General features: G+C 45.8%; 1 protein-coding gene across 1 annotated transcript in view; it reads right to left on the reverse strand.

The window, feature by feature from the left end:
• Positions 1-1,161: 1,161 nt before the first annotated feature.
• Adgra3 (adhesion G protein-coupled receptor A3) overlaps positions 1,162-13,403 on the reverse strand; it is a 100,428-nt gene continuing 88,186 nt past the window's right edge. The window contains exons 17-19 of the mRNA XM_050150146.1: positions 6,906-7,051; positions 3,173-3,268; positions 1,162-3,042 (exon numbers count right to left, since the gene is read on the reverse strand). Of these exons, the coding sequence (XP_050006103.1) occupies positions 1,800-3,042; positions 3,173-3,268; positions 6,906-7,051 (1,485 nt within the window). The 3' untranslated portion in view covers positions 1,162-1,799. The remainder of the gene's footprint in view (positions 3,043-3,172; positions 3,269-6,905; positions 7,052-13,403) is intronic.

Consider the following 13,403-nt stretch of genomic DNA (forward strand, 5'->3'; position numbering starts at 1 on the left):
TGCTCTTCGGCTACTGTAGTTTTCCAATACTTGGCTGAAAAGCGGACAGGCAGAATGTGCAAACAGCAATCTCCTGGCCGCTTGTCTTGTTTCCCCGCCAGAAAGACATGCAATAAAGGCTTGGACAGAAGTGTCAGCTGTATTATCGCAAACCAAAACCAGTTGTTTCTCTAGCCGCACACCATGACTACAAAGAGTAGTGTGGTGCTGAGGGGTCGGTCTGGAATGCGGCTGAGGATGCCCACAGTGATGTCACTGTCTCTGTGGCCAACATCTAAGGGAAGCTGCTTGCCTCTTTTAGTACTTTCTTGACTATGTGCTGTTGAGTTTGATTGGATTCAAACTGGAGACTTCTATTGCTGAGTTGTGTGATATTTTTCCCCCAGCACCGTATTTCACAGAAAATGAACCTGGTAAGACTGGGTTCTGACAGCTAATGACAACTAATGATGTTTCTGTATCAGAATTGTTTCCCACTGCGATGGAATATAAAGGCCAGTACTTTAGCATGGAGCAAAAAGCACTTTCAGTTAGGCACAAAGCATAAGTCAACATAGGGCTAATCTTGGAGACTCCAGAGAGAATGTGAGTCTCACATGCGAGCTTTCTGTGTATTCAATGAAGAGCAGGCATGTGGGACCCTCAGGCACACCAAAACAACGATCAAAAAAGTTAACTCGCAGCCATGGATGGGACTTAGTTGGGAGAATACTTGCTCAGTGTTCAAAGCCCTGAGTCTGCGTCTCAACACTATATAAACTGGACCTGGTGCCATGCATCTGTCATTTCAGCAACTGGGAGGTGGAGAAAGAATAGGAGTTCAAGGTTATCCGCAGGTATATAGCAATCTGGAAGTCAACCTGAGACACATGAGATCCTTGCATGAATAGAAAAGAAGAAAAGGTGGAAAAGGAAAAAGAAAAAAATAAAAGAAAGTTGAAATATAAACCATTGAGAAGCTATGGAAAATAACACCAATAGGGTAAAAGTGATATGGCAAAATTATGCGATTTACACACAGGTTGCCACAGTATTCCCATTCTTAAAAACCATTCTGTGAGATCTTTTCAACCCTTATAACTTTTAAAACTGTATTTATGAAACTTCAACTCAGAAATCCCACAGACATAACCGCTTTAATCAGTACGGTTGAGCCAACAGTACATCTGATAGTTTATTTATGCCTGATTCCCCTGGAAAAGACACCGCTACAGAAACTTTATTAAAGTAGAGCTAAAAATGCTCTTAGAATGTATTACATTTATTTATTTGTGTGTATATATAGGTGAAGGTGGAGGCACATATGGACCAGGGGAACACTTAGGAGACTTTCCTCTATCTACCCTAAGGGCACTAGGTTTACAACTCACAAACTAACAGACTTGGAGGCAAGCACCATTAACCCATGGAGCTATCTTACCAGCTCCGAAAATGCTTTTCGCAATGTAAAAGTAAACCATCGGCACAAAACCAAGCTCCTATTTATTTCATTAAATACAAGCCTGAAATGTTAAGTAGACAGAGCAATCTCTAAGAAATTATAGTTTCAACTTCCAAAATATCGTATTGGTGCTTTGACAAGTCAAACAAGGTTTTAAAGGATTTTTTTTTTTAATTCTTGATGAGGACGGGGTGACAATTTAGGAATATAAAATAAGTAAATCCCAAAACTCACAAGCATATTTGGATGTTCTGAATCCCTAAGGCAGCTGTAAACAGTTTGTCTCTAAGAGTTCTTAGCTTAAAGGAATGTGAGTATCACATTTGGACCGACTCTGTGTGGGAAGCCCCCCACAAGGCTACACAGTCGTTTCGTGTTTCCACAGTCCAGTCCTCACATTACCAGTACTGTCAGTAGCTAGCAAGGGCCCCTCCTGCGCATTGCTCTTAACTGGTCCATTCTGCACGGCTAAGTTGAGCCCGTAAGATTTCTGCTGACTTTCAAGGTCAGCTGCAGTTGGCTTCCTCGGTGCCTCCTTCTTACTACTAGTTGAAACAGGCTTTTCAACATTCTGGCTGCTTTTGGGGAGTGTGCTACAAGCATCACTGCTGTCTTGTTGGGGTGGGTTGTACTGTCTCTCTCTATAGGCTAAATAAGCCCTCCGACTCCTCGAGTGTCCTTCATTGTTTCCTGACCGGCTCTTAGGCAAGCTGTTCTGCATGCTTCCTTCCACGCTCGTTGGGACGTCGTAGGCGTACTCTCGCAGGACTGTGAGTCTGCTGGCCCGGTGTCCTTTACTTCGGTTTTTATGGTGGCGGTTTGGGTGCATGTTTGTTCGAAACTGCACGTCTAAAGGAGCCACGTGCATTTTAATGTCATTATCCATCGAGTGCTCTGTCAGACTGTTATCCAGCTGGGGTGTGGCATTCACAGGCAAGGCGTTGCTATGGTACTGCGCTGCGGCAGCCTGCAAGTTCGTCAGCTTGCAGCCCTGGGAAGAGTTTTTGAAGCTGGATGCACTTTTGTTGGTGCATGAAGACTCTGCACTGCTATTGGTGCACTTGGGTGCCTCTCCATTAGGACCGCTCGAGTTGGGGGGCTGGACGTTGACTTGCACTGAGTATGAGCTCCGTCCTGGGCAGCACATCATGATCCAGGCAAGTCTCACGTCCTCCCTGTTGACGCAATGGTGCACCATGATGAAGGCACTGAAGCTTAAACACGCGGCTCCGAAAAAGAAGCTGAAAACCAAGTCCAAAGGGTAATACAAAGAAACAGCCATGGCCCCAAACATCCACAAGGCCACGTACAAGAGCAAAGTAAGGCTGGCTCCCAAAAGCTGAGACTGGAAACTGTGCTCATTTTCCAACGTGGATGTGGAGATGAGAGACAAAGACATGGAGTCCTGATGATTAGTTTCACCATTCTCGCTGGCTGCCAATCTCTGCTGCTCCTCTGTGGGCTCCTTGAGCTCGTATTTGCGCTCAGGGTGTCTTTTTAACTGAATAAATATGCTGAGAAAGTACATACAGTTTACAAAAGTAATGAAGCTGGCAGGTCCATAGAAGGCTCCCAAGGACGGTTCCCAGGCCATCCAGCAACTAGGAGAGAACATAAGGAATGAGTTTAGACACTCTGTGTTTCAAAGCACTTAGGAGCTGCTACCAACTGCGGTGCCTACGGACTGCTCCAGAAGCAGTGGGCTCGGCATACAGAGAACACAGTACTCACTAGGGTGCACCGGGCCGGCTGCCGTAGTTCTTGATGTTCGCTGCTGCAGTGATGCCACACACTATGATGGGGATCCCGCCACCAATCAGGTAGAACCTAGGAGAGACAGTGGCTCGTTATCCTGTCTATAAGACACACAGACTTAGTACGACATCGAAACACTTCACAGGTCATCGGTGGAGGCTAATTACTCTCATTCCAGGAACACAGTGCGACAACTTTCAGTAACTGCTTTTTTAAATGACGCCCCCCCCCCCTTTGACATTTTTGTTCTGCCATGCTTTTTTGTTGACTTGTTTCTTTTGCGGAAAGGCTCTGAGCTGAAGAAAGCTGGTCAGCTGCTGCCCCCCTGTGGCCACGCAGAAGAACACTTGGGTCTAGGTAAGGCTTTAGCTGGTAGTATTTTCAGGGAAAGAGGCTTCCACTAAGTTCAGTTGCTGAAGCAAAAATGTCAGTCTATGACACGGCAACTTTTGAGAGTCACACACATAAAATATGGTGATGTGTTAGAGCATGCTCAACCAAGACCTCTACCACACACTGAGAACAGCAAGGGCATCAGGACCCCAGGAGCTTCCAGAGTACAAAAGCCTGTCTCTTTCCCCATGGAGCAAACAGCTGAAAATAAAAACAAGGAAAGGTGGAGAGAACACTCTGTTGATAAAGAGTCTGTCTTCTAAGTAGGAGAGCCTACGTTTGATCCCTGGCACGCATGTAAAAGCTGGGCATGGTGGCACACACTTCTAATTCCCATGCTGTTGATCTGGAAGCAGAAAACCCTTGGTATCATGGCCAGTTAGTCTAGCCTTATTCCTGAGGATGACACTCACAGCTGTCCTCTGGCCTCTACACACACCGACACGCACATGCAAACATATAAGCACAATCATAAATTAGCTTCGTTTAAGGAACTGTGGTAGACAAGGCACTGATAATCCTGCCAAGGAAAGCTTTGTTTGTAGCTAGAGCATCTGAATTCTCCAACCCCCTAAAAAGGCATTGCTGTCCCAAGTCGAGATCACCCAGGACAGCCAGAAGCCTGTATTAACCGTTCCTGAAAAGCTGCTCTAAGTCATGAGTGGCCCCCGTGAAAAGCTTGTCTGAAACATTTTCTTCGTCATACTCAGTTACAAGTCTCTCAAATATGACGCCAGTTTGCTGAAGTCACGAGCTGCCCTGGAAGTCTGGAACTACGCCTTCCACGTTTCATTTACAGTGAATGCCAAGAACTGTGGCCCTCCTATTCCTGCCACACCAATTCCCACTGGCTTTCCTGGAAAACAGTCTTCCTTTTGCATTTGCTTTGCCTCACTACCCTCCTGTAATGTCCTGTTAACAGTCCTCACGTGCAGCTATGGGTCTTCAGGTCTTCTTCACTGTCTCTTCTGCTCTGCTTATACACATGTTCAAGTGTCTCCATCTTCTGACTTTTCCTGCCTGAACTACTTTCTACTGTCTCTCTGCCACACCCATGGACGCACGTACCATCACCTACCTCATTTCCCGCTTATAGTGATGCACCAACTGCCCTTCATGCACCAGCACTGTGATGCACCAGCTGCCCCTGCATGTAGCAGCACCACAATGCACCAACTGCCCTGCACTGTTACACCAGCTGACCCTCCGTGCAGCAGCACAGTGATGCACTAGCTGCCCCTGAAATCAACAGCACTGTGATGCACCAGCTGCCCCTGAATGCAGCCGCACTTCTAGGTGCCTTAACTAAGCCCAAGACTCAGAGCCAGGGGAGCAAGCAGCAGCCTTCCATGAGGAAACAGGGAATGCTTGTTGGCCATTGCAGGGGTAGGGTATCCTAGGGTTTGGATCTCATGGTGCTTTTCCTTAAAGCTTCATGCTTTTCTTAGAACCCAGAGGAAGACCGGCAGAGGATGGGATTTGCCGGACTCTCACTCAGCAAAATCAACATTCTTCACACAATGACAGGTACCTGTCCTCATCCTTTGGTGACTGCAGGCTGACTGAGCAAAGTGATGAGCTCTGGAGTTATCCACTCTGCCTGCTGTTTTCTTCCATTTCTTCCCCCCAGCCCACCCAGTGAAAACAGATGCGGCCCAGGATCACTACACTTCTAACTCCTCCCTAGACCTTGTTCACTATGAAGGCTTCGGTACCAGCAGCACGTGGAGATGAACTGGGTTGAGCACTGGTAACCTTCCTCATGCTTACCCCCATACCCTTCCACCACAGCTACTTTTCCTGCAGCATTTGCAGCTGAAGGAAATGCCACCTGCAGCGATGGCCATCTCACTGGAGCCATCCAGACGCCTTCACTTTTCTGACCCTCACAGTCTTCAGTCCAACCCCAACCTATCGCCAGTCCCATAGAAGCTGCCTCACACACCTGGCTCACACTCCCTGGCTTCAGCCCTCTCAGGGCCAACCCCAGTGACTCATTGACTTTCCTATTTTCAAGCATCCCAATTTATACTCCACACTTATGCCACACTGTGGTAAAATGACACTGTGAGACCGCCTCCTGAGTTAAAGATTTCCTGCAGTCATCCATATTTTAATATGACTTATTCACCATGCAGCTCTTTGCTCTGTACTGCAACAATCCATTCCTGGAAGAGGCAGGCATCAGATGCACGACATCCTCAAGAATATACAAAAACTCATAAAGTTTACACAACTTACACAACTCAGGGTTAAGTTCCCTGAGGTACGACAGGCAGTAAGGGATCCCTAAAGCAGAGCGAACTCTCCAATAAGTAGCCGCCTGCCAGTTCCACATGAATTCAGTCACGTAGCTTTCCTATGCTGGGGTGGGACAGTTGTGACACTGCTGTCCAAGTCACCCATGCTCATGCAGGTAAATCTAGCAAATGCACTAGTCCCCCAGGATGGACTTAAACCATTTATTTAGTTTCTCACTGACTTCTATCTGATGTAAATAAAAAAAAAAAAAAAAGACTCGCTAGGAAAATTAATCTCAAAGCCCCCTACCAGACTACTACCACCCCAATTCCTGCTCCTGTAGGCCACAGCAATCTACAGGTCTCAGCTTCCTCTGTTATTTACAGGGGACCTCTACCACTATCTTAACCCCAAAGCCAGGCTCATACCAGTGGCTCGGCATGTGCCCTCCTCCCACACGAGTGGCTTTTCTCGGTATGTGCAATTCTCTACTTTCAAGAGGCCTGAGCAGGTAGGTATTCCACAGTCCACAGCCAGCTCTGCAGACTCAGGGGCAGGGGGTGCGGTCAGCCTTCTGTGAACCCACTCGCCGCTGACGGTGTTGTCAGCCTTCTGTGAACCCACTCGCCGCTGACGGTGTGGTCAGCCTTCTGTGAACCCACTCACCGCTGACGGTTTTGCTCCCCTAGCACCATCCATCCATTCACAACTCTTCTTACTATAATGGGCAGGAAGGATCTATAACTCCACACTCATTTTTTCTTTTGTAGGGAGAAGAAATTAATTCTTGAGATTAAGATCAATGACACATGACCTCAAAAAAAATTCAAAAAGCTAATATTCCATAGAGCTGACAATAGAGCTAATCCCACCTCTGTGCTCTGCAAGCAACCCACAGTGGAGACGGATGCTGATAACACTCAACTCACGGCCAGTCAGTCCAGCTTACAAGTCCTTCCTTTGACCTCTAAAAGCCACACCAAAGTTTCTTGCTGTTACAACTTACGATTGTGCTTCACCTAAAGCAAACACAATACTTAATGAACACCTGAGATACAACAAAGGTTCAGGATACCTGAGCATTGGTCGTGGAGGAGCGGGTGGCTCATCAGGATCCTGGCATCTCTTAGCTTTCTTAGTGACCTGTTTATAGATGTTTCGAGCAGTGACTCCAACCCACAACACCGTGGCAAGGGTAGAATAATGAAGAATGATCCCAACCTATAAGGAAGATTGGACGACATATGAAAATTAAAAGGAGAACTGTTTTCTCAAGTCTGATTAAAAAGCCTATGAAGGTATATTGTAATCGACTCCTTTTCATGATCATGAAGAAATTAAGGCTGTTAACAGATAATGCAATTTATCCGTTCACCTTCTAACCGTCACAGGAAGAAGGAGCAGAGAAGACGGAGGGCAACAGGAACATAACAGCACATAGTACGTTCTTGAGAAAGATACCTGGGCTCTGACTGGGAGCCAGGAATTCACCAACAAACAGCACTGGAGACCGAATGGGCACAAAACCCAGGGCACAGTAGGCACCTGACAGTTGTAACTGCAGTGAGCACATGACACGGATTAAACTCATTGGCCAGTGATGACAGGAAGTATGCTCATCACGGGACCTGCTGCATCACCTCTGGCTGAGGATGAAATTCTACATCATGATGAAAGGGGACACAGGGCTTGGAACTTTTTTTTCTGGCTTAGTACATTATAAAGGATTTTATTTATTTATTTAGTTATTAAAGACTTCTGCCTCCTCCCCCTCCCCCAATCAAGTCTCCCTCTCTCATCAGCCCGAAGAGCAGTCAGGGTTCCCTGCACCAGAACAAGGACATAGAACGTTTTCTTTTATGGGATGGGAGTACCTTGTCAGACTAAGACTCAATCTGTAGCCCAGAGTGGCCTATGATTCACTATGTAAACCCATATTAGTCTTGAACTTGCAGCAATCCTCCTGGCCCAGCTTCCAGAGTGATAGATTTATAAGCATGACATTGTGGCTAGCTTTCTTAACTAATGACTTGCTGTCTTTTCCAATGGTTGTTGTTCTTGCTTCTTTGCTTCTTTTGGAGACAGGATGTCAAGATCCCCAGGCTAATTTCAATATCACTGTGTGGTGGAGGATGACTGTGAACTCCTACAAGCCCCTCGACCTCCTGGGTTCCAAAGTACACAGTGTTTCACCATACATAGTGTTTTACGTAGTGCCGAGGACTGAATCCCGGATCAGTACTTTCCTTCCCACAGTTACTACAGGTAAAGTTCTAGAACTGGAAAACATCAAGAAAAATCTAAACCACGCTAACACTGCCAAACCCAGGTCAGCAACAAAAGAACAAGAGCTGATCTGCAGCTAAAGCCCAGGGGCACAAAAGTCCAAATGGCTCTTAACCAGGAGAGTCTCTGCCCAGAATAAACCCTGCAGACTGGAAGTGCCAGGACAGGGCATCCCGATGAGCTGAACTAGAAAAGTCAGAAGTCATGGAGATCTCCGAGAGACAGAAATAGCTCCTTGGTTCCCATCAGTTTTGCTGACTTGTTCGGAAAGCCAAGTTCATAGATTAAAAATGACATACCCCTTTGTGCCGCCCGAAGTCACACTAAGCACCTTAAGTAAAAATAGCGTAAGTAAATTTGCTGCATAGAAACCAGTACATTCAAGAGAAGTCACTGAGCTTTTACTCAAAATGATAGGGTCTTTTACTGCTGGAAAAGCAGAACTGTTAAATACAGTAAGTGGTAAACATTTCAAAACAGGGGCAAGGCAGAAACTTCTTCTAAGGAGAAAACAAAAGAGTTAGTCTCTGTTTTCTATAGCATTTCTAAATCTCCACAAACGTGTTCGTTCTTCAGAATACCTTACACTAAAACGATTATGAAAAGAGATGCATTCAGCGAGTCACATAACAATCATCACTCCACAAGAACCAGGAAAAGAGAACTGAGATCCAGGAGAGAAGCTCCCTGGTTGTGTGGTACTTTCCACCCAACACTTGGGCAGTGAATAAAGTACAACCCAACTACATCGGAGAGCTGGAAATTTTCTAAACAGCTTAGAAAGAAGTAATCCATGGGGCTCATTAAAAGTAACATGTCATTACTGAAGAAAGTTACCTTGGACCAGAGAGAAACACTACTGTGAAAGTTTGAGGACCAGAGTTTAGATCTCCAGAACCCAAAAGAAAGCTGGGTGGGCATGGCAGTCACCTGTGCTCCCAGCACTCAGGAGATAGGTGATCCCTAGATGGATCAAGGAGCCATGTCAGTGAGCTTCAGGATCTGAGACCCTATCTTAATAATAAAAATAATAATAATAATAATAATAATAATAATAATAGGAAGAAGGAGAAGAAGAAGAAGAAGAAGAAGAAGAAGAAGAAGAAGAAGAAGAAGAAGAAGAGAAGAAGAGGAAAGTAAAACAGGAAGGCAATATCAACTTTGGGCTTCTACACACAGGGGGACAATGTTCACACACACAAGCAGTTGTGGGGGCGGCGGGCGTGGAAAAGAACAGTTATTTCCACACTACATATGGGTATAAAAGTATGAGCCTCAGGGCTGGAAGCTGAATGCTGCTCTTGCACAGGAACCAGGCTCTCTTCCCAGCACCCATGTTGAGTGATTGATTCACAACTGTCTATAACCCAGTTTCAGGGGACCCAATAACTCTGGCCCGTGTGGGCATCAGCCTCATACACACATCCCCCAAAACACACATACATGCAGACACATAATTTAAAATGTAATTAAATCTTACATAAGGAGAGGAGTAAGCCCCACTTACGTTACTTACGTAGTAACATATACTCTGAAATACTTAAGCCGTTTTTTAAAACTAAGTCACTGTAGCATACACAAAAATCACCAGTATGATGAATATAATCATATGTGAACAGGCAGAAATGAAAAGAAACAGCTTCTGGGCTGTGGTGTACACCTTTAATTCAAGTGGATCTCTGGGAGTTTGAAGTCAGTCTGGTCTCCAGAGGAAGTTCCAGGATAGAAATTACACAGAGAAACCCTGTCTTGAAGAACAGCAACAACAACAGCCAACAAAAAAAAAAAAAAAAAAAAAAAAAAAAAGGGAGAATGAAAGATAGCATAGAATAAAATAAATAAATAGCTTCCAGCAGTAAGCTATTTATTTCTGTAAGCCATCTGACTTATGGCTCCTGGCATCACCTGGAGGTCAGCATTACTAACCTGAAGCTGCAGGACCAAGGTCCCCTGAAGCCAACAGGCTCTTCACACAGGTGTAATGGTCGACAATGCCCTAGGCCTTAGCAGAGCACAGTAATGGAGGTGGGGAGATGAGATCAAACCATTCGGCATTTAGTTAGGCTCTGCTGTGACACACCCCTGGTGAGTGATCTGGGGCAATTTATTTCTACAGAATTCAGTTTGCACACTTACATAACAAGCAGAAAATGCCTCCTAGGGTTAATAGAAAAGTTAAAGTCACAGGTGCAAGTAGACAGCGCTTCCTGTTTCCTGATTAGATTTTCCCCAGGCCGGCACAGCACTTCTCCAGATAACATATATAAAAGGGCACTGCGGAAGGGCAGCTGGCACTGCACTTGTAGATAATCATGGAACAGTACAACAACCAAACAAGGTCCATCCCTTAACTCAAAACTAAGAAAACAAAAGGCAGAAAATGAACAATCAAGCAATGACCCAGCGGTACATGGTGAACTAGAACACAGATTCCTCTCAACTCTGGGACAGGCCCCTTCTACCTCCCTCTTTGCTTCCTCTAACTCATTCTGAAAATCAGCAAAAGGCAGCAGAGAACTGGAACTGATCAGGAAGCCAGCAGCTGGCACCTCTAACACTCTCTACCAATCTCGGTGGGACAGAATTGTAGACACCACCATCCCATGGGTAGAGTATGTGATTCCTGAAAGGGGGAAGAAAGAGCTGCATAAATTACGTGCATATGCAAAACGGCACCTAAAAATGAACACATCAGGGCTCAGTGACTGGGTGGTTGGTCCACTCTGAGACTGTCAGGTAGGTCCAAAGGAAAATGGCTAACTGGGATCCCTGTAGCATCCTCAAGCCCATGCTGGCCTGCTGGCTTTCTCGGCGCCACAGCTACCTGCGGTTCTTCTCACCTGATCCTCTACTCTAAGCATCCCTCATCTACTCATCTACTCATGAGCATCCCTTCCCCCAGCTTCTCACTCCTATTTATTCAATCCAGTCACCTCTGCCAAGAGCTCTTCTCGTGCTCTCTTTAGTCTCCCTCTCTCGGCTGCCCTGGCTGGCACGCTCTTCCTCTTCCCCTCTCGCGCTCCCCCCTTTTCTCTCTCCTCACCTCTCCTGGCCAAGCACAGTCTGTGGCCATGTCAGTATCCTTTCTCTCCCTCCTCTGGACTTTTCCTTCATATCTACAATAAAAACCCTCTTCTCAACCACACCTTGGCGCGGTCATGCTCTGAGTTTATACATCTGGTGCCAAAACACTCAGTTTTTACAGAGACAGGGTCTCACTGTGCTGGCCTGGAATTCACTGCAAACTAGGTTGGCCTTGAACTCAAGAGACTTATTCACCTCTCCCTCCCAGGCGCTTAGATGGAAGGCATGCCTAGCAGGATTTTAGAGTTGGGAGAACATAAGGGCCATGCTAATTCAGCCAGCCTGACCCGTATTCTACGAGAGAAATACAGAAGCCTCAGCTAGGGTGAGAGACTAGTACAAGTGGATGAGGTAGGCACAGAACGACTTTCTCCCCACCAGGACCTGAACTCTCACCATGTTCTGCACTCCTCACGCTCCTCCCAGACCAACCAATGGACTCCTGTTACAATGCAAGAGTAAGCAAGGAGCCTTGAGTCATGAGTCCCAGACAAAAGCTGCCTTGACTGCTATACACTGAAAGCGTTCTTTATAAACCTTTAACTGGAGCATTTGTTCTGAGGTGCTAGGAAGTCCATGCAATGGCTCTCCTTTTCATTGTAGAGAGATAGTAAAACACCATTTGGTCATTTTCACAATGGTCTCTTCCTATTCACTTCCTTAATGAATAAATTAACGTGTCTGCTTCAGGAAACCAAGAAGCACTTGGGAATGAAACTGAGGACAGTTGAATCAATGTGTGTGGCCAGTTTTACTTACAGGAAATATGCTCGACAAGGCCGGGGGCTTAATTTCTATCCTCAAACACAGGCTGCTGCTGCTTCTTTTTTGTTTTTTAAAGTAATTGTAGCGCACCTACTATGGGTCAGATCCTGTGTTGGTTCCTAGATAAATGTGGACGAACCAAACTGATACAATTCTCACCTAGGGGAAAGTTAATATTCAGTGGCAGCTTAGAGTCCAGAGAAAAGGGAGCGTGGTTAGGCACTGTAGGATTATAGCAAGCCCTGACTGTGGGAGATGAGGGACAGTATCTCTAAAACTGTTAGTGATAGTGCCGCCCATGTAAGCCAGAAGCAGTGGCATGAATAGGGAAGGAGCAAGAACAAAGAGGCTGTCTTCTGTCTGTGCACTGTGCTGATCCCGGGCTGATTACCCAAAAATACGCTTTCAAGGTCAGAGGAATGGCTGACACAAACACATCACACCGCAAGATGTGACTGTGTCAACAACACAGGCAGCAGCACTAGATAACACTTACTGAGAAGTCAGTACAAGCCTGCTGCTACCACGAAAACTCAGGCACCGAGTCTTCACGGCAATTCTTACAAACACTCAAATACCTTAAGCTAGTTCTCAGGAATACCATGATGGATTTACCACCCACAGGCCATAACACAACATGACTGGGCCAAGCATGGCCTATGTCTTTGTTAATAAATTTGTTCATTATGTAATAATCATCCAAAAGTCCACCAGTAAGATAAAATGCAGACTTGACACCAACCCGATCTAACCAAATAAACCCCATTCAAGGTACCGTCACCCTCTGTTCTTACTCTTCCATTTTCTCCCATCTGCCTATCCTTGTTGAACGTAGGTTACATTCATCATTTTTTTAAATATTTACTTATTTATTATGTATACAACTTTCTGTCTGTATGCCTGCAGGCCAGAAGAGGGTGCCAGACCTCATTACATGGTTGTGAGCCACCATGTGGTTGCTGGGAATTGAACTCAGGACCTTTGGAAGAGCAGGCAATGCTCTTAACCACTGAAGAAGAGCTTCAGTGTGAATATTACTTCTCAGCCGGTTTTTACCTAAGCCTCGCTGGCTGTGTTCTTCACTATTCACTGCAGGCCTAAGTTTCCCACTGTCTGTGACAGGCACTCATTCAGTTCCTCCCAGGCTCCTGCTACTGAATATAACACTCCATGAATATTCATACCCATGTGTATACTCCCACCCACATGAGCAAGGTCATTAAAACTAAGAGTGAAACTGCGGGCTCCAGTGGTTTGCAAACCTTTTACTTCCCAAGGTAAAGCCTCACAGGATATGTCTACTCACATTCAAACCAACAGCGTACACAGGAACCTGGGATCCCCATGTCCATCAGTCATACCTGTAGATTAGATGTACGCTCTCGGATTGAGAGCAGAGAGAAAAAGGAGCAGACAGGGCATGGCTAGAGCTCTCTGG

The sequence above is a fragment of the Alexandromys fortis genome, unplaced genomic scaffold (assembly GCF_014885135.2).
Source record: "Alexandromys fortis isolate MF-2015 unplaced genomic scaffold, M_Fortis_MF-2015_v1.1 scaffold_0, whole genome shotgun sequence".
Lineage (NCBI taxonomy): Eukaryota > Metazoa > Chordata > Mammalia > Rodentia > Cricetidae > Alexandromys > Alexandromys fortis.